The sequence below is a fragment of the Dasypus novemcinctus genome, chromosome 5 (assembly GCF_030445035.2).
Source record: "Dasypus novemcinctus isolate mDasNov1 chromosome 5, mDasNov1.1.hap2, whole genome shotgun sequence".
NCBI lineage: Eukaryota > Metazoa > Chordata > Mammalia > Cingulata > Dasypodidae > Dasypus > Dasypus novemcinctus.
The window spans coordinates 168054951-168080126 of record NC_080677.1 but is presented as its reverse complement, the minus strand read 5'-3'; the positions used below and the strand labels follow the sequence as shown (position 1 = coordinate 168080126).

Here is a 25176-nt window from a genome sequence, read left to right as displayed (position 1 = left end):
ATAGAAAATTCACAAGGATAAGGATAAAAAAGGTTAGATGTTACCAAGAAGGGGGAGATATGGGCAGGGGGGAGGAATAAAGTTTGTTTTAAAAAATGAGATAAAGTAAGATGCATAGCAAAATAAAACCACAAGATACTTCTATACACCTACTACGATGGTTAAAAACAAAAAACAAGCTCCACGTGTCGGCAAGCATGCAGGTCAACTCCCATACAGTGCCAGTGAGAATGCACAATGGAAATGGCTCAGCCACTCTGGATAACAGTTGGGCAGTGTCTTAGCATACAACTCAGTTATTCCATTTTTGGAAACATATGTCCCAACAAAGATCTGTACGCAAATGTTTATAGGAGCCTTATCCTTATTGCCTCAAACTAACAACCAAAGATCCATCAACTGGTGAAAACGAACATGGTAGCTACCCTGCACACTGGAATACTTCTTAGCAATAGAGGAAGAGGTAATGGTACATGTGAGAACAGGATGTTTCTCAAAGTCACCAAGCTAAGTGGAAGAAGCCGTACTCACAAGACAACTCTCTGTATGATCCCATTTATACGACATTCTGGAAAAGGCAAAACTATAATGACAGAAAACATGAGTGATTCCCAGATCCTGGGGTGGGAGTGTCGACTAAGAAGAAAGATGCGGGAGGAATGACTGGGGTTTATGGAACTGTTCTCTATTGAAGGAGCTGGTGGGGTCACAACTCTCCAAACCGTCACCAAATTATTCCTCAGCAATAATTTAAACAAAATGTAAACTCTGGATTTAAACAAAATGTAAACTCTATAAATTGTGAAAAGATATTTGCAATTTTCTAAACTGTAACTGATAAAGGATGTGTGTCTAGACTCTAGAATATAAGAAGAATTCCTGGGAAGTAATAACAAGACTCACAGAAATAATAATCATAGTAATAGTCAAGCCTCAATAGAAATATGCACAAAAAAATATCAGAGATTTCCCTGAAGTGGAAGAATAAAAAGTCAGTAAACATGTAAACACCTGCCTGATCTCATTTAGAACTTAGGTAACTGAAAATTAAACCTTCAGCTAGATATTACTCATCCACCAGACTGGTTCAAAATGAAAACTGGGCTGTTTGATAGTGGAGATGCTCATCCACTTCTGGTATAATTATTTTGAAAAATAGCTTGGTATTACTTAGTCTAGTTACATAGTGAGTACATGGACCCTGAAATTCCACTTCTAAGCATATACCTGACATGGACAAGCAAGTTTGTGAACAATAAAGAGGAGACCCCCCGAACGGTCATCACAAATAGAATGGGTAAGCCAGTCAGGGTCTCGTTGTGTATTGTTTTATTATGCTGTCACTAAAATGAAAGATCTACGGCCATGTAATTACGTGGGAGAATTCCAAAAACATAGGGCTGACTGAAAAAATCAGGTGGGTCCATAAAGTGTGATTCTGTGTAGGTCTCACAGGAGGTGCACATAATCCTCCAAGGGCGCAGGCTCTGGAGATGCTTGGCCCTTGCACCCTGGCGTTCTCTCCCTGGGCCACTGCGGCATAGCTCTGCACTGCAGCACCACTGCCGCCTCATCCCAACATGAGGGCACTAGTGCATGCTACAGGGCATGGACATGAGGTGGCATGGGAAAGGGACCAAGGGTGCAGGCGGCACTGCTCTCCACTAACCCTGGGGTCAGAGCGGGGGGGTGGGGAGGGGAAAAGCACGGTGGACACTGGCTCTGAGCACAGGGACCCTAGGGATGGGCAGGGCCCTCAGAACAGAGGGAAAGGAAGGGGCCTGGACTTGTGGAGCCCAGGGACCAAGCAGCTGGCATTTTCAGCCAAGCACTGATCATTTCAAAGAAACAAGACTTATGACAAAAGTAACGATGAGTCCTTCTGCCCCGGGCTCAGCCTCTCTGGCTCTGCCTTTTCCACTTTTCTCCTGTTTCTCAAGTGATTGCTAATTGGTGCTGTCATCAGAGCATAGGATAAAAGGAAAATGGATAAAAGGTAGACGCCTATCAACCCTCACAATTAAGAGTGCTATTTGCCAAACTTAAGGTACCGTACAGTGAGGCTGAATTTTCCCTATGTTGAAACAATTGTTGCAGAGGTAAATCTTTCAGACAATCACATAGCTGTCTATTTTATCTGGCTTCTGATCTTCAGTGTAAATTATGATAAAGGGTTTCTTGTGCTTTCCAATGGAAGGCAGATGATGGGTACAAAAGAATGGACACTTATAACAAAGGGCATTTTTTCATAACTTTATACCAGAAAATTATTATTAACCTACTGAAATGTTGTGCTGGTACTCACCCTCTTATTTCTACTTGGGCTACAGCAGTGATGTTGATTTGCAGGCTCACAAAATTGCTGTCTGGATTGTCCTTGTTGGAACTGAAACACAGTGATGATTTAAGTATATTTTCTGACATTTTACCACAATGTAAGATCACAAAAACATTCTGAATATCACAAAGACCATACCTATTATTAACCTAATTACTCAGAAAATGATGGTATATTCATTCTACAAAATCATAGCCCTTTGTAAACAGAAATGTCAAGATTCCCAGTGATCAAAAGTCATACAATAACTTTCTAGGAAGAGACAAAGCATCTGGAAATACAGGAGATATCTAAAACAGCTAGCCCTTTTTTGTTTTGATGGCTAAACCAAACAAACACTCACTGAGTTAATTTTCCAGCCTCAACCTCAGCCAAATTCCCCACATATCTGTGCATTGCCTTCATTGCCCATTAAATGGGAAAGGGCAGCAGAGCCAACTGCGGATTCTCCATGCTAACAAAGAGGAGAACTGGCCTGGGAAGTCCAGGGTGGCATATAAGAGATCTGTGGATATCTTTCATTCCTTTTCCTTTTCCTCTCTCTTTAGCTCTGGAATGCATCATACCATACATTGTTTTGGCAGAAAGGTTATCTTCCTTATGGTTTATTTCCTAAGTTACTGTGAACATACATGCTGCACATTCACGGCTCGTCCCTGGCTGACTGGGACCTAGACGTGAACAGAACCACAGCCAGAGGAAGTGGCAGCAGCAGCAGCAAGGCGATGGGAGACGAGAGCTGCCCATGCAGGACTCAAGGCTCAAACGGAAGACGTCTTTAATAGCACTGCTTTAAACAGTGGTAAAATTGTTCTTAAATTTGCTACTTTTTCTCTCAAGCACATGCAGTTAGGTAGGAAATTTAACTTTCAAAAATGCACATGTTAAGCAGCCAGTACTGTAAAGAAAACCAAACGTGGGAAACGGACTTGGCCCAGTGGTTAGGGCATCCGTCTACCACATGGGAGGTCCGCGGTTCAAATCCCGGGCCTCCTTGACCCGTGTGGATCTGGCCCATGCGCAGTGCTGATGCGTGCAAGGAGTGCCGCGCCACGCATGGGTGTCCCCCGTGTAGGGGAGCCCCATGTGCAAGGAGTACGCCCCGTAAGGAGAGCCGCCCAGCGTGAAAGAAAGTGCAGCCTGCCCAGGAATGGCGCCGCCCACACTTCCTGTGCCGCTGACGACAACAGAAGCAGACAAAGAAACAAGACGCAGCAAATAGACACAAAGAACAGACAACCGGGAGGGGGGAGGGGATTAAATAAATAAATAAAAGAAAACCAAACGTGGTCCACAAGCTTTGGGTGGGCCACCAGCTGCCCCGAGTCCCAAGGGACCAGACAACTGTGAGCAAACCTGACGTGGATGCCCCAGGCTACCAGGTCATGTTTGTGTTCAGGTCTCACTCAGAAGAGAAATCTTCCTTTTTAAGTCATCGGATCTCTCACAGGTCAATGGGAAGGCTCAACGTGGGATGAGGGCAGTGGGTGGCTCTAACTCTCTTTTGAGGCCTCCCAAAGTGGGAGTTGGAAGGATATGACAAAATTTTGCTTTCAAAGGAGGAGACAGAATTGCTCTCACACTTTATAAAAGTCCTGGCTGGTTGTTTATACCGATACAGCAACTTAAACTGCAAATACACATAAAAGACAGAAACAGGGAAGCAGACTTGGCGCAATGGATAAGGCATCCATCTACCACATGCGAGGTCCACGGTTCAAACCCCAGACTTCCTTGACCCATGTGGAGCTGGCCCACACGCAGTGCTGATGAGCGCGAGGACTGCCCTGTCACGCAGGGGTGCCCCCCACGTAGGGGAGCCCCACGTGCAAGAAGTGCACCCTGTAAGGAGAGCCGCCCAGCGTGAAAGAAAGTGCAGCCTGCCCAGGAATGGTGCCACACACACACAGAGCTGATGCAGCAAGATGACGCAACAAAAACAAACACAGATTCCCATGCCGCTGACAACAGAAGCGGACAAAAAGAAGAACATGCAGCAAATGGACACAGAGAACAGACAACTGGGGCGGGGGGGGGAGGGGAGAGAAATAAATAAATCTTAAAAAATTAAATAAAAGACAGAAACAGCCAAATGCCAGGCTCATTTCCTGCAGTGAGAATTCCTGGGAAGCTTTTGAGCCCAGGGGACTATCCACCAAGGCTGAACCCCAGGAACCAGCCCAGGGAATTGTTACCACTTTGGGGGAATCAGGCCACTAACTAAAGAGGTTCTTTTTCTTAAAGGCAGGATTCTGAATTCCTAACCACAAAGAACTCATTAAGTAATTCTGCTTGTTGCAGATTTTGTGGTTCCAAATACATTATGGGTAACTCTAGTTTGGAAACTTAAAAATAATTGATCCACAGATTAACAAAACTTTGCTCTATTTCTAGTTCACTACTGTTCTGCCACAGTGCAAATTAGGATAAAATTGTTAAAAAAGGTTTCATTGAAGTTATTGCATATTTCTATTGTATTTCATTTCAAGCGTTTTAAGTGACACACTTTTCATTACTCACAATACCCTGAAAATGCAAACGTCCAACTTTGAAATCATCTTCTAACACAAGTGTAGTCAGAGGCATGCAGAGGCTATACTGAAATATAGCAAAGACAGAACACATTTAAACGCCCTTGTCAGCTAAGCTGCTCGGTCACACCAGCTGCGAGAGAGGCACTCCTGGATAGCCGAGGGCTGGTAAACCTGGTAAGGAAACAATCGGGCTTGACTTTAAGGCTCTCTGGCCTCTTTCCCGGGAAACCTCACTAATGCCCCGGCTTTGCTCAAACAAGCCATCCATTATGGTGTGAACACTGAGCGGTGTATACCAGCTGCACTGGTTCCACACAGGGAATGATGAATTTCCTTGAGTGACCATAGCCTGAGTCATATACCAAGGGCAAGTGTCATGCTCTGGTGCTATTTTCCTACTGCTTCCTATTTTCCATTTTTCCTCTGAGCTTCCTGAGTGTTTGGAATGTTGGCAAGACAATGCAGTGCTCAAGACACTGTCGCTGAGCAAGTGGCTTCAGGGAGCATGACAGAGCTGTGCACTGTACGAAGGTTTGCAACTGGGACCTTCTCCATCCAGGCAGGAAAATGTTTGCATGTCCCCTAGAGCAAGGCATGGGGAGGCCATTACTGCAAACCTGTGTGACACAAAATGCTTTACTTCCCCCGATTGATAGTCCATTTCTCTTTTGGGTTATTGCTGTGGAAAAGAGCATTAGTTGTGGGTAATGGTGGTCAATATGTACCCTTAAGAGTTTAGACTTTAGAGAATCTGGTTTAAATTATTGCTGATTTAAACTCATTTAAACCGAATGCCAGCCCTCCATCTAAACACTTACTTACATCTTTGGAATCTGCCAGCAAAGCCCGCAGGTAAATGATACCTCTCAAAGAACCTCGTCAATACTCTCGCCCCTGTATTGCACCTTTCTGAATTTGATGCTTTGTGTGTGTTACTACAGCCTTTCTGTGCCTTCCTGCATTTTTATATTTTTCAGGAAAATATTAAAACAGTCATGAGTTTCTACAGTATTTAAAGATGAAATGTACTCTGATGCATTCTTTTAGAGGAAGGGAAATGTTAAAAAGAGTGACCATTTCCATTTCCCATCAAATCCAGCACTTCATGACCAAATTCACTGCGGCGGATCTGGGGAAGGCGTCTCCAGCTGCATCTGTGGCCTCTGCTGCGGAGAGCGACTAGCTGCATTGAAAACGCAGCGTCCAGAGTAAGAAGGAAATGCCCACGGTGGACCTGGTCCCTTGACCAGGCTTCCGAAGTAAAGACCGTGCTTTCCATAAGTGACAGCTCAAAGCTCCACGCCCACGGAGCCCTTGCCAAGGTACGGCGTGTAATGGGACCTGCAGGGTGGCGGCAGCCTTTCACCACAGAGGGTTCTCTTTTTTTTTCTGATATCTTAGACATATAAACAGAAGATTTACAAAATGAAAATATTTAGGCTTTCTAAACCTTGTGTGAAATATGTATTTATGTAGATACAAAGAAGTGATTTAATGAGCTTGTAATAAAATGAAGGAATATTATGGAAGAATTTATCCCATCTGCCTTCCATCACTTTTTAAGACAAAATAAAACTTTTCTAATATTCATCAGGAAAGATGTTAAGCTCACTAATTAAGATCAGAAAGTTTCTAAGGTAATTTAGAAACTTTCCTCCCTAGAAAGCTGTCATAGAACTAGGTGAGGTGTGATTGTGACACAGGTCACAGATGTAAAATGCATGTAGTTCACCCTAGAAACATTTTTAAAATCTACACTGTTAAGGATCTTATATATATTTTTAAATCCCAAACAATGGGGATTAGTTAACTGAAGCAGCTATTTAAAAGTAATCTATTGCACAACGTAATCATTCCAAAAGTTCTGGCACTATAATGGCATTTCCTCTTGCAGCTCAGAAAGGTAATTCTTTAGAGATCAACCACGTGGCACAGTATTTGAGAACCAAATTGTCGTTAGTGACTTCGCTATCCTTTTCATAGTTAGACCGAGGGCTACACACACTCAGGAGCTCACACTCTCCCACAAATTGTAAGGAACGAAAGAAGATACACGTGCTGTCTACATCTGTGTTTTCCAAACCTTTAAAACTGAAACCCACAAAAAATGCATGCAACCTACACAGCATCATAGTTCACACATTTACATTTATCTTAAAGAAACATTTCATGAACAGCACACTGATAGAGTTTATCCTTTTAATATGGGTTTAGAGACACTCTGCTGATTTTAATATGGGTTTAGAGCCACTCTGCTGATTTTAATATGGGTTTAGATCCACTCTCCTGATTCTAATGTGGGTTTAGAGCCACTTTCTGCTGATGGCTTGAAGCCCACAGTGGGGAGTCCGGGGTCTGCATGCCACGGTGCTCTCTGTATCCCTGACTCAGCTGTGGAAGTGCAACTCCAATAGAGGTGAAAGTTCAAGCAGATGGAATCCCGAGCAGGCGACCACATAGAGGCCGGTGCTTCCCACGCGTCGCGTCTGCAGCTGCAGGTCCTGACATCTCATCCTACCTGGCTTCATGCTCATAGTGAAACCAACAGAGGGTTGTTCACTCAAGTTCTCAACGATTAGGGGATCTCAAGATGGCAAATGCCAGGTCTATTTTATTTTATTTTGTTGGGTATTTTTTGCAGAAACAGCTTTTAGGGATTAGCTGGTGCCCAGCTGCAAGGATGGGGTTTGGGCAGAATTGGGAGAAAGTATGTGTGTCAGAATGCAGACAAGCAGGATGGAGATGGTGGGAGATGCCCAAGATAAACTTTCATGACCTAGATAATGCAATCTCTTTTCAAAACCAAAATTACTGAAAAAGTTGGAATAATTGAGAAAAACAAAGAATGGGCTGGAAAGTTTGGGTTCTCATTTCAGAAGAGCTCTTAAGATGACTTTTTACTACTGATCTCCTTAATACTGAGTGCTGAAGATAACTTTGGCATGTGAAGTTCCTTAATGATAAAAGGTCTAACCTTTTGATTTGGAGATCGAAGTTGATGCTCTGGTTTGTATTTTCAAGACGTGAAACTGCAAATCGGAGGCCCAGAGTATACTAAGGAAAAAGTCACATGGGCACAAAGTTATTACCTGGAAGGGACCTTACACACAGCATAAAAATCTTGTTTGCAAATAACCCCTGCAACCCACCCACCCTGGGTCACTGTAACTGTCCCCATCTCTAGTCAATCCTGGGCAGCTGAGAACTGAGAGGAAGTCAAGCAGTTTAGACCCCAGAGCCCAGGCAATTTGAGGAACAATGTATTTCTAAATCCCTCTCTTCATTTAGTCTGTACCACCACCTCTTGCCCCCTTTCTTTTGCACAAAGACAAACATATTCTTCCCTCTTCTCCAAAAGTCCTGCAGTACTTTCCTGATTTTTCTACTTCAAGAACTCCTACTCATTCTTCAAAGCCCAGGATCTCTGACTCCCCAGGCAAGACCAGGCAGCATAGCGTGCTCCCCTTTTACTCTCTCTGTCCCTATTTTTTACCAATCCCCCACCACTCAACCTAGGATACTGCTAATTCTGAGTTTTTTCTGAGGAGGGGTCATATATTTTCATCTTTATCCTGTCAGAGTCTAGCTCTGTGCCAGGCATACAGAAGGGGGGCATAGAAATTGTTGACAGACGACACCCTAACCACCCTGTAGCCACAGCTGCCCACTCCCAGTGCAGGGGCCTCACCACCCTGTTGTGGAGACTGCCTGATGCTGGTCTCCGTCACAGAGAAGACGTGACAATGTCAAATTGCTAAGAGAACGTGTGCTCTGAACCAGCAGCAAGTGCCAGTTCCGTGGGTACAAAGACCCTTTGCTGAACCACCAATTTTTTTGTTATCCTGCTTGAGAGATTTTGAAGGTTTTTATGACTTTTGTCATATGAATATTTTATGTTACTACAGCTATTACTTAAAAATAAATTTACTAGTTAAAAATCTTAAAGTGAAACTTCTGAATACATTTTAATATTTTGTTGAGTTAATATAACTTTAGAGAGCTGTTTTTAAAATATGGGACAGGACTAAAACTTCCACATATTTACACATGATATGTGTTTTCACATTTTGAACTGCTTTTACATTAGGAGTTTTACCACAATGCACTGATTGTATTCCCTTTAAGGTACAAAATGAAGAATTAAATAAATCAAAGTGTTTATAACAAAATAGAATGTCATAAAATTTGATGTATTTAAAGACATTAAAAGTGAGATAACAGAGTTCTTAGGTCTGGTCTGGATTTAACACTTTTAATATGGAAAAGGAGCCACAACTGGTCACTTACAAAAGCAAACACTGTTGTTTTCAGTTCATTTTCTCTTCAAATTAAATTAGGTGTTTGAATTTTCCGTGAAAACCAACTTAGACATCCTATCCTGTTCCTTTTTTCATGGCACCATTTTTTATTATTTTTTTTTAATTAGAGCAGTTATAGGTTTATAGAAACCATGCAGAAAGTACAGTGTTTCCATATAACCTCCTCTTGCACACAGTTTTATCTACTATTAACATTTTGCACTGGTGTGGCACCTTTGTTACGTTCATGAAATGATATTATCATGCTATCAACTTTATCCCATTGTTTACATTAGGACTCAGTCTTTGTGTTGTACAGCTCTCTGAGTTTTTATGTATGTGTAGTAACTCATATAAAACCTAAAATTCCTTTTTCCTTTTTTGCATATAGAATCCAGTGGCTAAGCACATACACAGAGCTCTGCCCATCACCCACTGTCATGGCTCCACGTTTAAAACCTGGTCTGTTGTTTAGGAATTTGTGGGTTCTTTTTTGATTGGAGAAGTTATGGGTTTACAGAGCAATCATGAATAAAATGCAGGACTCACACGTGCCAGCCCATTATCAACAACTCACACTGACATGGAGCATTTGACAGGCTTGATGACAGCTCGGTTTATAATGTGCTGTTAACTACAGACCATGGCCAACCTGGGTTCCCTGCCTTGTGCAGCTCCACAGATGGTTTGTTTTCAAAAATGTTATTCTAGTGACTTATACACAACCGAAAATGCCCCCTTTTAACCACATTCAAATATATAATTCAGTGCATTTATGAGTTTTTGTCCAGGTAACTTTCAGAGTTTTGCAGACTGGATGTAAAGTGGGTTCAGGTGGGCCCGAGCCTAGTTCTGTCCTTACTGAAACCAGGATAACGAGGATAAGGTCGATGTGCTTGAGGAAAAAATGAAGGAATGTATCCTGTTCCTCATTACAAGACCCTTGAAGAAATCCTACATCTTGCTGATCTGGCAAATCTGTGTTACGCAGGCTTCATTGGTTTTTTCCTTTTCTTCCTTTCCCTGCATATAAAAACCCCAACCCACATTCTCTCAGGGAACTGGTTTGGGCAAGATTCCCCCAGTTCCTTGCCTGTGCACTCGCAATAAATGACTTTCTCACTGAGAGAAAATGTTTGTCTTTTGTAGTGCCAGTTTGGGCAGGCCCTTCTATTGGAATAGCCATGCCTACAGTGACAAGGGGCCTTCTCCGAGCCTCAGTCTCCTTATCTGTACAGTAGGGGAGGTACCCATTCATAGGGTTGTTACGATTATCAAATGAGACAACTCATAGCAAACACCCAGCGATGGGTTTAGGACTCAGCTGGCAATCTGGGGGGTAGCTATAAGAGTCTGCTAGAGGAGCTGACCTTTCATTGAAATAGCTACTTACTTTGATCCAAGAAGTGAGTTTACGAGACTACAGTCAGGCATATTATTAATGTCCCAAATCAATGGGTAAGAGTTTATTACGGTGTAAAAATGTGAAAATGTTACTTTAGCACAATATCCCAAAGTCTAAACTAGCACTATGTGTTACTTAAGGAAAAGGTTCAAATGTTCAAATAAAGGTTTATTTACTGCAGGACTTCTCAGTGTCGTTAAGTGGGAGCATGTGTGGATCAAACAGGCAGCTTGGCAATGACTGCAAAGCTCCCAGAGGCCATCTCCCGCCGTGGCACACACCTTGGGAAATGTACTAGCAGAGCTGACACGGTGATGAGTTTTCATGAAATTGTTTTCAGTCAGGCCATTTCATTGATAACCATAAAAACCTAATTTTAAATAGAAGAACATGTATGTTTAATTTATGTAAGATTTAACTATGCAGTATTTGCAGATTTTAGAATTTTTCTTCTGATTTGACTTCATAAAATTATTTTCATTGTGATATTTATTATAAGTAGTTACCAAATGTATACTTAAAATTGTAATTGCATAAAATAAATTTATTATCCAAAAGTAATCCTGAATGGAAAGTTCCTAAACTTGGAGAAAAAAACTAAACAGCTTCTTATTCTTTTACAAGCAAGTCACAGATCACTATCAATCTTTTTCTTTTCCTTGCTACAAGTGATTTTCTCCAAATAAGATGAAGGAAAAACACAGGCCTGGTAAAAATGATTATGGTAATATTCTTTATATGAAAGTACGGTGAATGATATTCATATGGGAGGTATATATGGACAGAAGTTAGCTTTCCTAAACCTTTGTTTTGTTATTTCGTAACCCCTTTACTTAGAGTTGTATTTCTTTCTGAATTCAAAGAAATAACATTTAAAGAAAAATCTGTAGTGAAAAAAGTAGTCCCCATAGACCTGTCGGTCAGAGGGTCATGCATGCCTGAGTGGAGTTGAAGCCGACCGGCCTCTGGTCATTTCCTGCCTCAGTCCTCTCGGGGGCCCAGTGTCAGGCTGGGGGACGAAGGGCTTGGAGGTCTCCCTGGCTTTCTCTTACGTGGGTTCTGGACGCCATGGGGTTCCCGAGGTCGCACAGCACTGCTCTGCTCCCATTCTCCGTCTTGTGCTCACAGCTCAGGGGCTGCAGTCCCTGCAGGGGGAAGCAGCGGAGGTCAGGCGGGCACCTCCCAGCCTGAGGTGCAGCAGCCGGGTGTCAAACGCCAAAAGTGCAACGCAGAGGAAAAGGCAGAAGCTGAACTTCAGAAAGAAACGTGCGGAATTGCTCAACATACCTACTGCCTTTCCCTGAGGAGCAAACGCTTCCCAGAGCATTTACACCAACAGTTCAGGAAGTATTTGCACAAAGGTCACAAATAATGATATCAAATATTTATTCCTTGTGCTAATCTTGGCACTCATTGACTGTTTGAAGAGAATTGCCTTGAACACGAATTTCTGCAAGCCGGGAGCGCATTCCGAGTTCACATCAACTGTGTCAGCTCTCCCGTGTGAGTTGTGAGGAGAGCATCTCTGTGCGCACAGCTTCCTGCCTCTCTCCCCACAGCCTATTTTGTTGGGTCTCTAAAAGCTCAGGTTTGAATAGGGGCTTGGAACCCATCGTCTCGCTCTAACACGTCCCACTGAGCTGCCCAAGAGGGCTGGGGCTGGGGCCTCTGCCCCACGGGCCAGCGGCCCAGCGAGAGGCGCCGTTTGGCGGTCCACAAGGAAGGAAAGGTTCAGAAACGACCCTACATTCCTTTCCACTTTATTAACAAAACAAACACAAACCAAACAAGCACCAGACGTCTCTGGACTCAGCGAAGGTTTTCCAAAGTGCCCATGTGTCCTGAGACTATAAATCAAGGAGTGAGTTCTTACAGTAAATAATCTTATCTAAGGTTAAAACGTATGTGTACGCTTTCCTCAGCCATCTAGAAATAGCTTTTTGGCATCAATCAAAGTTCTTTCCTCCCCCGCATCCCCTCAGTCCTTTTCTTTTTTTAACCTTTATTTCCTCTCTGAGTGGGAGAAGCAGTGACTGTTTTTCCACATTTCTAGGGCATTTTCCTCAGCTCTGAGCCAGTCTAGCTCTCAGGGTCTCATCCAGTCAGCCCTGAATGCATTTCCCACATACCAGGGCGACCAATAAGACCCCTTGTCCTCGCTGAATTTACAAGGATGGGAACAGTAACACCTGAGAGAACTGCAGCTACCAACCCAAACACCCAAGCATAGGACATCTGGGTAAACTTGGGGAGAAACTCCTGGGAATGTGGGAAGCCGGGACCACAGCTCAGCGCGCAGCCAGCCCAGGCCGGGTCTCAGCCCTGCGGCGTCACAGCTGGCAACGCCCCGTGTTTCCTCAGCTGCAAAATGGGCGCCCTGAGCGCAGCTTCTCCTCAGGCTGCCAGGAAGACTGAGGCACTCACACACCTGCCAGAGCCCTCGCTGACCCATCAGTGCCAGTGCTCAGTACCAAGCTGAGGGGCGCGGGGGTCCAGGGCGGAGGGGGCGCCGGGGTCCAGGGCGGAGGGGACGCCGAGTGGCACGGGGGTTCAGGGCCGAGGGGCGCCGGGGTCCAGGGCAGAGGGGACGCCGAGTGGCACGGGGGTTCAGGGCCGAGGGGCGCCGGGGGTCCAGGGCTGAGGGGGCACTGGGGGTCCAGGGTAGAGGGGCCCCAGGGGTCCAGGGTGGAGGGGACGCCGAGCGGCATGGGGGTCCAGGGTGGAGGGGCGCCAGGGGTCCAGGGCCGAGGGGCGCTGGGGGTCCAGGGTGGAGGGGCGCCAAGGGGTCCAGGGCCGAGGGGCGCCGGGGGTCCAGGGTGGAGGGGACGCCGAGCGGCATGGGGGTCCAGGGTGGAGGGGCGCCAGGGGTCCAGGGCCGAGGGGCGCTGGGGGTCCAGGGTGGAGGGGCGCCAAGGGGTCCAGGCTGAGGGGGGACAGGGGGTCCAGAGTGGAGGGGCACGGGGATCCAGGGCGCAGGGGCACGGGGGTGGGTCCAGGGCCGAGGGGCACGGGGGTTCCAGGGCTGAGGGGAACGGGGGTCCAGGGCAGAGGGGCACAGGGGTCCAGGGCTGAGGGTCTGACCGTCCAAAGGGCTCTGGCTGCAGCACAGGTTTGGAAGAAGCCGGCACAGGGGCCAAACCCCAGGAAGGAGGGCTCGCCCACGATGTAAAGACAAGGAGGTACGCAGGAAGGATGACTAGAGCCTTTCCAGAAGGAAGTTAGAGCTTGGTTTGGTCCAACGTGACGCTGTTCTGGGCACTCGCGGGGGCAAAATCCCGCCTGCGGCTCTGGGAGCGACAGGAGCTGGTGAGGAGGTGGGAGGCCGCACGGGGCGGGGGGTCTGCTGGTACCCATGGCTCTGAACCCGCTGAGCTGCAGACCTGCTCTTGGGGCACCCGACGGCCTTGCTGAACCTGCCTCAGACGTGCCGCCCAGGACACGGCCCCAGGACAGCCCTCCATGGGGCAGACTCAGAACAGGTGTGCTCTCCCGGCCCTTCCCACGCAGGCTTTGCCCTGATAAAGCACTTCCCTCTGGGCCGGAGCTCCTCAGGGGACCCTGACGAAAGCAGCAACTTTTTGAAGATTGTGAAGGGGATGAAGAAATAAGGAAGCACGTGGACGAGACACGAGGTCGGGCAGGGACTGGCTGCCGGCTCTCTCCACCGACACGCCGACTTGCAGAGGGGCTCCGGCACTCCTTCGGCAAGTAGGCCTCTGAGCCTGCGGCAAAGCAACCCCAGGCCGGACCCCAGCGGCCGCCCAGCTAGGAGGCCAAAGTGGCCCAGAGGCCCAGAGTCCAAGGGGCTTCTGGTGATTCCAGCCCCCCCCCCCCACATGGTGTCACCCCAGTCTTTGCATTTCCCCAACTCAGGGCCCAGACATTGTGGAGCAGACAAGAGGCCCACATGCCCATCCACGTTCCTGACCCAAAGAGCCAAGAGCTGGATAAAGTAGTTGCGTCTCTAAGCTTTAGGGGGTTTCTTACACAGAAAGAATTGGAAGAATTTCTAATAATTTTGCATGAGAACTTGGGCCTCATGTAAATGATGCCTGGACAGGCTGGAGGTAATGGAGGGATGAGCTCATCCCTGCAGGCTGGAGGACAGTGCTGATGTCCAGTGGAGGTCAGGAAGACGGCGTGTTCCAGCACAATCAGATGAGCCGGATTCGGAAGAACACCTGACGTTTACACTCCATCAGACAACTCTAGGGCTTTTTAAAGGGCTTAATCAGCTCTTACTCTTTAAAATCTAAGTTAGCGAACCAGTCAACAGATGTTTTCCCTCACCTCTGCTGGCTGTGAGCACAGGTACACACCAGATGCTTCACAGATGCTGTTTGCTATGTGCAATGGCCACGAAACACCATGTCTGCAGGGTATGTTTCCATCTCCAGGAGCTGGTTTGAGAACTGTCAAGGACCAGGACTCAGCAATGGGCCATTTGGGCTTCAGCCTTTGCTTCTCCCTCAAGCCTGGATCTGTCTTTTGTTTCTACAGAACTCAGAAGCCAGTTTCTATTTGGTCATCCTTGGATTTACTCATGTTTCCTTTTTCTCACACTCTAAGCACCTGTTGTTATTGCTCATAAAGAATCATACAAGTCCAAAGATAAAGCACATTGGCCTTTATTCTTAGAAAAATTTAGAAGATCACTGAAGGTAGTATGATGGTTAGACTCATCTTCAACCTGGCCAGGCAATGGTGCCCAGTCATTTGGTTAAGAAAGCACTGGGCTAATTGTACTGCAAGGACATTTTGCAGACCTAAATCAGCAGAGAGCTGATTGCATCTACAATCAACTGAGGAGATTGCCATCAGCAATGACGGACGTCTCATCCAATCAGTTGAAGCGTTTAAAACCAGGGTTCTTAACACGGGATCCATGAGCTGGAACTGAAATTTTTAAAAAAAAATTTTTCTTGTGGGGACATATGGGTACAGGTGCAAATATAATAGTTTAGTGTGGACTTAGTAAGGGGTCCATGGAGCAAAAAAGGTTGAGAACCCCTATCCTTAAAAGGGGAAGTGATTTCAGCATCAGAAAGAGAATCCCCAGCTCTACTTCACCCTCTTCTGGGAGCTCGTCAAGGACCCTCACCCAAGCCCTGGCTTGCAGCCTGCCGTGGGGAATTTAACCTCGTGCATCCCCACGGCCACAGGAGACAATTTTATAGAATCTCATACTATTTACAGAGATCTCCTGTCGGTTCTGTTTCCCTAGAGAGGAACCCTAAGACAGTAAGAATACAGGCTGGCCCAAGGTGTCTAGAGAGAAAGACTGTCAGAACTGTATTTCCTAAAAGATGAACATTTTAGCCAAAGAAGATCAAAATTAGTCATCCCTAATACTTTCTTCCTTGAGGGAAAATTTTAAAAGATAATTTGAACTGAATATAAATAAAAAGATACACAACCCTCAAACTACTTAAAAACAGAGAAGAAATTAGAATGTGGCTTAGTCATGTAAAATTCTAAGACTGAGCTCAGTATGGGCCCAGGGGAAAATGACATGGAAAAATAGCTGAGAACCCACTTAAGATGATGGTCCCAGCCCCAGTAGGTGATGGAAACGGTAAGTGAGCTCCCACGTCGCCCATGCAGGAAAGAGACGCAATACTGAAGTTGCACTAAAAGAAGAAAACTTTAGAATTGACATTTTGTTTCACAGAGGCGGGGGTGGGTGGTACAAAGGGAATTGAAATACAGATATGAGTCCAGCCCTGGAATATTTTTAAAAATAACATATTTGACCTTCACTTGGGAATTTTTTATGTATAATTTGCCTTAATTTCAGGATCAAGTAAAAATGACTTCAACTACTTTATTCTACTGGATTTTGCTCTTTCAAATAAAAAAAAATCTGCAGAGGCCTATAACTCACCATTAACAGAAACAAATAGCACTCAATAGAAACTTTCAATAGACACTTTCAAGGTGTGTGATTATTACTTACCTAGCTTTAAAAAAAAACTGAGACAATAATTTAACTAAAACATATACTATGAGACTAGGGATGTGGGTAGGACTTCCTGTTCCCTGGGTTTTTGAAATGCCTTTCAAGTGCCAGCATCACACCTGTCTGCTCCTCTGTGACGGCATCACTTTCTATTAAATTACTAAACCATTAGCATGCAGTGAGGGCCTCAGAGAAAGCCCCTAAGAACGCCATCACCAGGTGGGCCCAGCCCGGAGGGCGTGCAGGAAAACATGGTCTCTGCCCTTAACCTCTCAGTTATCTTTGATTAAATGATTAAAACCCTGTGGAGTCCGAGGACACACCAAGAGGGAGAAAACGAAAGACCACAAATCGCACAGGGTCAACCAGGTGCACGGACGCAGCCAAGGGGCGACGAGGGGTCTGCGGCTGTGCCGGGGCTGGACTTCCTCCTTTAGCAAGAGCCCAGCTGCAGACTCGACCACGTTTGGGAGCACGGCTGAGCAACCCCTCTTAAGCTGCTGTTTCTATTTCAGTTTGGCTTTACTCTTTGGCCAGCTTACATTTCCACAACGCCAAGAAAGATGCTTATGCCACCTATCATGATTAACTTAGGCGCCACGTATTCCTTTCTGTTCAGGAAGAAACTCATAGCTAAGATAACCCAACTTGAGGCTTCCTGGATTTCAGAAACATGCCTAGGTCTCTACTACTTCAGATAATTTGCTGGCATTACCTTGTTGCTGCGTTCAATCCCAACATAATCTGCCTCTTCTGGCACTGTGACGTAAAGCTCCGCTTCGTAGGCTCCTTCTCCTTCGTTTCTTGCATTTATTATGAGCATAAGGTGATTTTCATCTCCTATAATCACCTGATGCTTATCTCTAAAAATGCAGTTAAAACGTCATTAAGCTTCATACTTCTTTGGCTTCCCAGACCTTAAGGACTTGTGTGAAGAAGGGAGATGGTGAGTCAAGACTGGGAAAAAACAAAGCCATCCTGAGGTGTGCCAGAGTCCAGAGATGCATCCAGTGTGGAGACTAGAAAGCACTATCAACCAGGGCCCCCACCCGCAGGATGTGATGACGGGCGCCTTCGGCCACTCGCATCAGTGTAAATCCTTCCAGGGAGGCTGATTTCAAGCTACCAATATATTTAACAACCCACCAGAGAGTGCTGGGAAAGTAAACAGTTGGCTCAGGAGCCAGGAAGGTGCAGCTCCAGCACTCACAGAAGACATCGTAGGGAAAAATGAAGAGAGAATGGTTTAGGAAGTAAGAGGGGAGACAAGCAATGAAAAGTGGGAAGAAACTCGTATAAAAAATAAAATCTTAGCTAAAATTCAGAAGGGTTTGAAGTTCTGAGGAAATTAAATTCAGGTCAAACTTCAAATTGAACCAGGGTTTGGAAATGCCTGTTCCCCTTTGACCCTTGCTCAAAGCTATTGTTTCTGACCCTTGATAAAGTGTGAGGTTTGGGGACATGGGTGGAGAGGCCACCAGCAGACACAGGTGCGGCAGCTTCCTTCTGAAGGAGTGCCTCGACTCTCGTCTTACCCACACCAGGATCTCAGATTTTAGCCACCTTTGGACACCTGCTTTCCTCCATGAGGAGTCATTTACATTTTTTAGCAAACTAAATTTGACTTTGTTTTGACAATTTAAAGGCTGCTCTGGGACTCCTGGAGGCAGTCCTGGGAGCTGCAACCAGCCTGAGTCCTTGGCCTCTCGACAGGGCATTCGCACAACACGGGACACCCACGGGTGAGTTTGCTTCCAGGAAGAACAGACTGCTGCCTTCTGCTGAGGTGAAGCAACCCAGGGAAGTCCCGGGAGTGCCACTGCCCAGGGGCGAGACCACCCACCGCGGGCAGCCGGACGCGCGGGCCATTTGCAGAAGCTGTGGCCTGCACGCCTTCCACGGAGGCGGGTGCATGCGTGGACTTACGGTCTCGCCGACAGCCTCAGGTCCGGGAGGCACAAGTTGTCCTCTCCACAGTCCACCAGGATGTGTGCCTGCGTCGTGCAAGACACGCATCAGGAACGTGGCGCAAATCCAGAGCCACGTCCTTTTCTTGGAAATAACAGATTCCACACCAGGCCCAGCTTTCCCGCCCCTGTATGCGCCTGCACCTGGCAGGCAAGTTCCCAGCCGCCCAGCTCCCACCCCATCTCCAGTGTCTGCAAAGAACGGGGCTCTGGCAGGGTTTTGAGAATTGCAGGCTGTCCTGCTTCAATCACAGCCACAGTTTGAGCAAATTAAGTCTAGGTTGCACAACGGAAAGGGCTTCTGAAAGCAAAATGATGTGGTGTTTCAGGAAATGTGTCAGGAAAAATTCCCAGCTGTCGCGTGATGTGCGCAGGAAGGAGCACAGAAGGGGCTGACCATGGTCACCGGTCAAAGGCAGCACCCAGGGCCAGCGCGAGAGGGCTGCCAGGATGCAGGGCCCGCCAGGAAGCACGGGACCCCCCAGAACACGAGGGGCCCCAGGACACGCTGGGCCCCCCAGGACGCGGGGCCCCCCAGGACGTGCGGCCCCCCAGGACGTGCTGAGCTACTCAGGGCACAGGACCCCCTAGGACTCTGGGTTCCCATGGATACACGGGGCTCCCCAGGACCCAGGGCCCCCAGGACGCCAGGCACCCCCCAGGACGCAGGGTCACCAGGACGTGCGGGGCTCCTCAGGGCAGAGGATCCCCCAGGACGCCGGGTTCCCCCAGGACGTGCAGGGCCCCAGGGCGCTGGACCTACCTGCTCACTAACCGCGCGCTCCCGGTAGTGGTTCAGGATCGGATTCACTGCCAGCCCCTCTTTAAAGGTGGACTCATCCAAGCTGAAATTCAGGCGAATGTTGATTGGAGATAACTTGTCGCGGAATTCAGTTTCATCCTGGGGAAAACAATCACAAGCTCATGAGAGCCCCTGAATTAGCCGAAGATGTTAGTGGTGAGAGGGAGCAGTCATGCTTTGGCCCACGTGAGCTACGACGCGCGATCGCCGAGGCGGGCGTGTGCACACTGACCAGCGCCGAGGCCGCATGCGCACACTGGCCACCGCCGAGGCGGGTGTGCGCACACTGATGGTCGCCAAGGCGGGCATGCGCACACTGAGCATCGCCGAGGCGGACATGCGCACACTGGCGGCGGTCGAGGAGCCATGCGCACCAAGCCAGGCTGCACGCAGTGGCCTGCACACGCGGCGAGCGTCCTGAGGTAATCTTAAGGTCTCGACCTTCGATGGCTCACACAGACCCGGGAGGTTGCGCTGGAAAACGTTTCCGTCCCCCCAGGAAAGGCCGTGAAGCCCCTTGAGGTGGGGTCATGGCGTGGCGGAGGCCGGCGTCCGGGGAACCCTCCTCCCAGCACCCCTGTGCGCCGGGCTTGCAGGCGCCTCAGCACGCGAGCAGCGCGCTCTGAGGGGCATCGCGGAGCCCGCCGCCCTGAGCAGGCGCCCCCGCCTTCCCACGCTCCAGGCGGGAAGGGAGCCGCGGCGCCGCCCCCCAACGGCGGGGGAGGGCGTGGAGAACCCCGCAGCCTGCAGTGGGTTTTGGGGTTCTTGTAACCTAAACGTTAGGAAATGGTGGTGGACCCTAACACAGCCTGTTCACATAGAATAAAATTTCAAATAAAGTGTGCTTAGTTTTTATTTTGGGCAGGGGGAGGGTGCTTCAGTAGAAACCACCTGAGTTCACTGAGATACTTTAAGACAAAAAGAGGCCTCCACGCTGCCAGGAGCGGACACTGAGCTCAGCGGGGGGCTCTGGAGGAGGGAAGCCTGGAAGCGAGGGCAGGCGGCGCGCGGGGCGCAGCACAGCGGCCTCCGGCCTTACCCGCAGGTACACGCCCCAGTCCCGGCACCGCGGGGGCCGCTGCGCCTCCACGGCCAGGGCGAAGGCGAGGCGCGGCTGGTGGTTCCCGAGGAAGAGCGTGCGCCGCACGGCTCCTCTCTGCTTCAGGGAGTCCAGGTGCAGCTCGGCCGTGAGCGCTGCGGGCACAGAGAGCGTTAGCGGGCAGGGCTGCAGCCCAGCGGCGCCCCCGGCCCGCCCGTGGGGAACGGGCGCAGACAGGGACGCAAAGCGCCACTTCCCACGCTGAGAAGGGCTTTCATGGTGGTTTTACACAAATTTTCATTTTGTCACAATGTATTGTTTTTTATAGATAATATCAGTGTCAAATATCGAAGAATTATTGAATACTTATGTAGAAGGTTCTGTGGACAAAACACAAATCTTGGAATTAATAATGTTGTTTTGGTGCTATTGTCCACGCAGAGAGAGAGCCGACTGTTGAATCCCCTTAGTATTAAAATAATGTAAAAACGTAAAAGCGGGCGAGTGCTCACCGACGGTGTTTGAAACGCTCTGGCCTGTCGCAGAGGCGCACGCTCGCACGGAGAAGCTGTGGAGAGAGAGCAGCTGGTTGGCCGCGAAGCCTGGGCCACGGTGGAGATCCCTAGAGGAAGCCAAGCGCCCTTCCGCGTTGTGCTTCCCCAGCCCGCCGCGCCAACACTCCCGCAGCCTTGCACCTCCCGGCGGCCAAGGCACTCAGCAGCCGGACGCACGCCTCCCCCCTCGGACCGGGACTTGGGAGTTCCTCTGGACTAAGTGCGGCGGTCAATTCTGCACCTCCTCGTTACTCGCTCCCTGTCAGCACACAGCGCCGGCTTCTTCCCGGCCAGGGAGGCGCGCCGCGGGCCGGGCAGGGAAGAGGGAGCCGGGAAGGCGGCAGGCCCACCTGGCCAGGGGCGCAAGGGGGCGAGGGCGGGCAGGGCAGGAGGGGACCCCTCGTGAGGACCTCGGCCCTGCCCAGACACGCCCGCCGTGGCCGGAGCCCCCGGGGGGCAGGGCGGGACAGGGGTGCAGACCTGGCCGAGTATGCCCCCTCCCTCCCAACAGCCCGCACCGAGAGGCGAGCGAGAACGCGAGGGGACGCTGGAGGACGATCTCGGGACAGCTGAAGGTTTCACTAGTGAAACAACGTAAGGTGGTTGGAACGTTTCTGCAAAATTCAGGAGTAACCCACCCCTCGAGCGTCCTGCGTCCGCGCACTGGGCACCTGCGGCATCTGGGAGCCCTCTCCCGGGCCCCAGGCACGGCTCCGTCAGGGTGAGCAAACCGTAAGCCAAGGTTTCCTGGACGTCAGAGGTATCGCCAGCGTTTAAGGCCCTTCCCCAGAGAAAGCACAAAACCCCACCTCGCTCCTACTTCACTTGAATGACTCAAGAACGCGAAGAGTTAATTGTGCCTTTGAATTCTATAGCAAGTTGCTTTTCAAGTTGGAAGACTTTCTGTGCCCATTCTTTTGGAAGTACTGAGCTTTATGTCAAAATAGTCCCCTGACCTTTCTTCTGTTCATCACTGCACTGCAGAGACATGGCTCATTAGCTTTTATAAGATGAATTTCTGTTTGTAAAAGTATCAACATGTATAAATTAAAATAATCTTTGGTACAGAGTTTTAATAGGCAATTCAAAGGGAACAAATTTGAAAAGAGGAATAAATTAAAGCTATAAATGTGAACATTATTTCCCCTTTGTGAGGAGATATGAGATTGAAAAAAATACTTTCAGCTGAAGGAGTCCTCTTGTGAATTATATGTCACTGTGAATCTGTATTTCTTTCTTAGTTCCCCCTTTTGGTTACCGATTCCATTAACAACTATATGACATTAAATTTTTTTCATACAAGTTTAACTCAATGACTGCAATTTACTGAACTGATAAAACCTCTCCAATCTAAATCAGCCAATTTATAGATGTCTTTAGTGAAAGATAACCTAGAAATTTTAGAGTAGCAGACTGAAATTCATTGTGAATTTAACTTCTAAAAAAAATACCTGTCCTATTTTATATAAATATATACACAATGTGCCCAGCACCCCTCAAATCAGGTCTACTCCCAGGTCTACACCTAAGCATATTTGGGTTGACAGGGAAATCTGAGAACTGTTACTGAATTTAGAACCAGAATCTCAAACTAGAATTCATGTTCATAGAATTCAGGCCCATTAGTCTGAATAGGTCTGATCTGAACATAAAACAGGAAATTAGCCCACACCCTTCTGCACAGAAATTCTAAATGAAGCCATTTGCCTTCAGAGCATCTTCAGGTTCAGGGGCAACGTGTCTTCCCATATGGCTTGTGGGAAAAAGTTTCACCTGTTCTATTGTAGATGTTGCCTTATTGTAGATGTTGCAGTAGTTCCCTATTCTAGATGATGGTGCAGTTCAGAGAGCAAACAGCTGCTTGGTAGTTTCCACTAAAGACGAGGTAGAAACTAGGGTTGAGGCTCTCCGTTCCAGAAGCTGTGAGTCCCCTGGTCCCACCTTTATTTCCTCTCCTGTGTCTTTCTCTCTGTGTTCTGTGTTGCCATCCCTTCGAGCCAACCTATTGTGAGCTGATCATAGTAACTGGTGCCCAACGTGGGGCACAAAGGGAAGAATGCTCATAGCAAGTGGTGCCAAACAGGGATCCGAAGGGAAAAAGGATCACCTCAAGCAAAATTATAGTGGTTGTAATGGTGCAGAGCCCCGAGTGGTTTGGAAGCCTTCAGAGGCCTCGAGGGTTTGCTTATATTTCCCCAGGAGGCGGAGAACATCCTGTGTGGGTACCAGCCCCTCAGATAAAGCCAGACCATGAACGCCAAGAGACAACAAAAGTTCCTGTGGAACCCGGAACCTCCAGTCATGCAGATGGAGATATGGATGCTGGAAACTACATGGCTGGGTCTCATTCCTAAGACTAGAATGGCTTTACATCAAAGTATCTTAACTACAGAACTTGTTCAAGCATGGCATCATAAAGCAAGTATGGCTGGGGAACAGAAAGAGATTAAGAAAGAAATTGAGAGGAGGAAAACTGGAAAAGAAATGTTGAATTATAAAAGGAAGCAATGAAGAAATTCTAGAGTAATAGATTTGGAACTGCTTTTGTGTTTGTTCAATGTCAGTGTGTGTGTTGTAATTGTTTCAGTGTGTGGGGGGAAAAGAGAAAGAGAAAAAGGAGGGAAAAAAGAAAGATAGAAAAAGGAAAAAAGGAAGAAAAAAGAGAAAGAAAGGAAGGAAAAAAGAAAGGAAAAAGAAAAGAAAAAGAAAAATAAAGACAGGAAGGAAAAAAGAGACAAGAACGAAAAGAGAAAGAGGAAGGAAAAGAGAACGAGAAAGAGAAAGAGACAGGAAGGAAAAGAGAAAGAGAAAGACAGGAAGAAAAGAGAAAGAGGAAGGGAAAGAGAAAGAAAGAGGAAGGAAAAGAGAAAGAGACAGGAAGGAAAAGAGTAAGAAAGACAGGAAAGAAAAGAGAAAGACAGAAGGAAAAGAGAAAGAGACAGAAGAAAAAGAAAAAGAGACAGGAAGGAAAAAGAGAAAGGAAGGATAAAATGAAAGATGTAAACGTTAAATGAATATTGGAATAGGTAAAAGGTTTGTGGGAATGCTAACTGAAATGTAATAAGGTGTATTTTGTCTTAAAATAAAACTGTTAAGTTTTATAAAATCAGAAATGGCAGAACTAGTAAGGATAAAATGAAGATGTAAAAAGTTCAGTGAATATTGAAAAAAGTAAAAAGTTTGTGGGAATGCTAACAGAAATGTTATAAGCTGTATTTTGTCCTAAAATAAAATGGTTAATATGGAGATATGCGGGACAGAACTGGTACACATATAGCAAGTTGTAAAAGTATTGTGGTAGCATTCAGTGAGATGTGTTTTGTAAAAGTAAAACAAGACTGAATGAATACAAAAAGTGCAAAAACTGTGTGAAAAGGTCGGCAATGAACTTTTGCAGTTCTTCAAGGCTTTCTGCCCTGGCCTGTTGGCAGTGAATCTGGCTGCATAAAGGAAACCTGTGGCAGTGACCTTATTAAGTAATACCAGTAACAATGGTATTTTAAGGCCCTGGAACAGGCAAACAATTGGGACAAACTGTAAGGTTCCTGCTACTCTATCAAATTATTAAATGTTGTCTGGTTGGATGAAACAAAACTATACCATCTGCTGTAATTGATAATGTACAATGCTTTCTCGTGTTAATGGAATTTGTAATATGTTGGACTACTAAAAAATCTTCTATCCCTCACTAAGATATGTTAATTAGGAAAGGTCATTCATGGGAGTAGGAGGACCTCCAGCAGGCTGCTTTAAAAAATAAAGAGGGAGAAGGTAGATATTGAATTGGATGTGGCCCCAGGTCCAGTGAAGATGCTAGGAGCACTAAACAAACTGGGGAAAATGAGATCGTTTTTGATCAAGTACTGGCCTATATAGCCTTGCCGATTGGGAATATTCAGCCCATGAGAAATGAAAGTCTATTCATTAAATGTCTGCTAGTTGGAAGTCTTATTATTTGTTGTTGCAGTTATGGATTATGTATAAAATGCTTGAATATTAATCAGAACTTTAATATATAATATATTGTTGGCTTAAGTGATTAGATGAACTGTAAGTGATAAATAAATGTACCTTTTTGAATATGCTGAGAAAAAATTTAATGAGTATTGTTCAAACCGAAAGGTGAAAATATGCAGGAAGCTTTGTTAATCAGTGAAACCTCATTTGTGTAGACTTAGCAAAAACAAAAAGGGGGAAATGTGGGAAAAAGAGTTTCACCTGTTCTATTTAGATGTTGCCTTATTGTAGATGTTGCAGTTGTAGATGTTGCAGTTGTAGAT

At 46.9% G+C, this 25176-nt stretch overlaps 1 protein-coding gene across 4 annotated transcripts in view; it reads right to left on the bottom strand.

Moving 5' to 3' along the window:
• The window catches only part of ITGA8 (integrin subunit alpha 8), a 172949-nt gene that overhangs the window by 59033 nt on the left and 88740 nt on the right, over nucleotides 1-25176 (bottom strand). For all 4 annotated transcript variants that reach the window (XM_058297921.2, XM_058297922.2, XM_058297924.2 and 1 more), the window contains 8 exons: nucleotides 20855-20910; nucleotides 20343-20497; nucleotides 19265-19402; nucleotides 18461-18528; nucleotides 17250-17397; nucleotides 11628-11720; nucleotides 7847-7926; nucleotides 2306-2386 (listed from right to left, as the gene is read on the bottom strand). In XM_058297921.2, the coding sequence (XP_058153904.1) occupies nucleotides 2306-2386; nucleotides 7847-7926; nucleotides 11628-11720; nucleotides 17250-17397; nucleotides 18461-18528; nucleotides 19265-19402; nucleotides 20343-20497; nucleotides 20855-20910 (819 nt within the window). The remainder of the gene's footprint in view (nucleotides 1-2305; nucleotides 2387-7846; nucleotides 7927-11627; nucleotides 11721-17249; nucleotides 17398-18460; nucleotides 18529-19264; nucleotides 19403-20342; nucleotides 20498-20854; nucleotides 20911-25176) is intronic.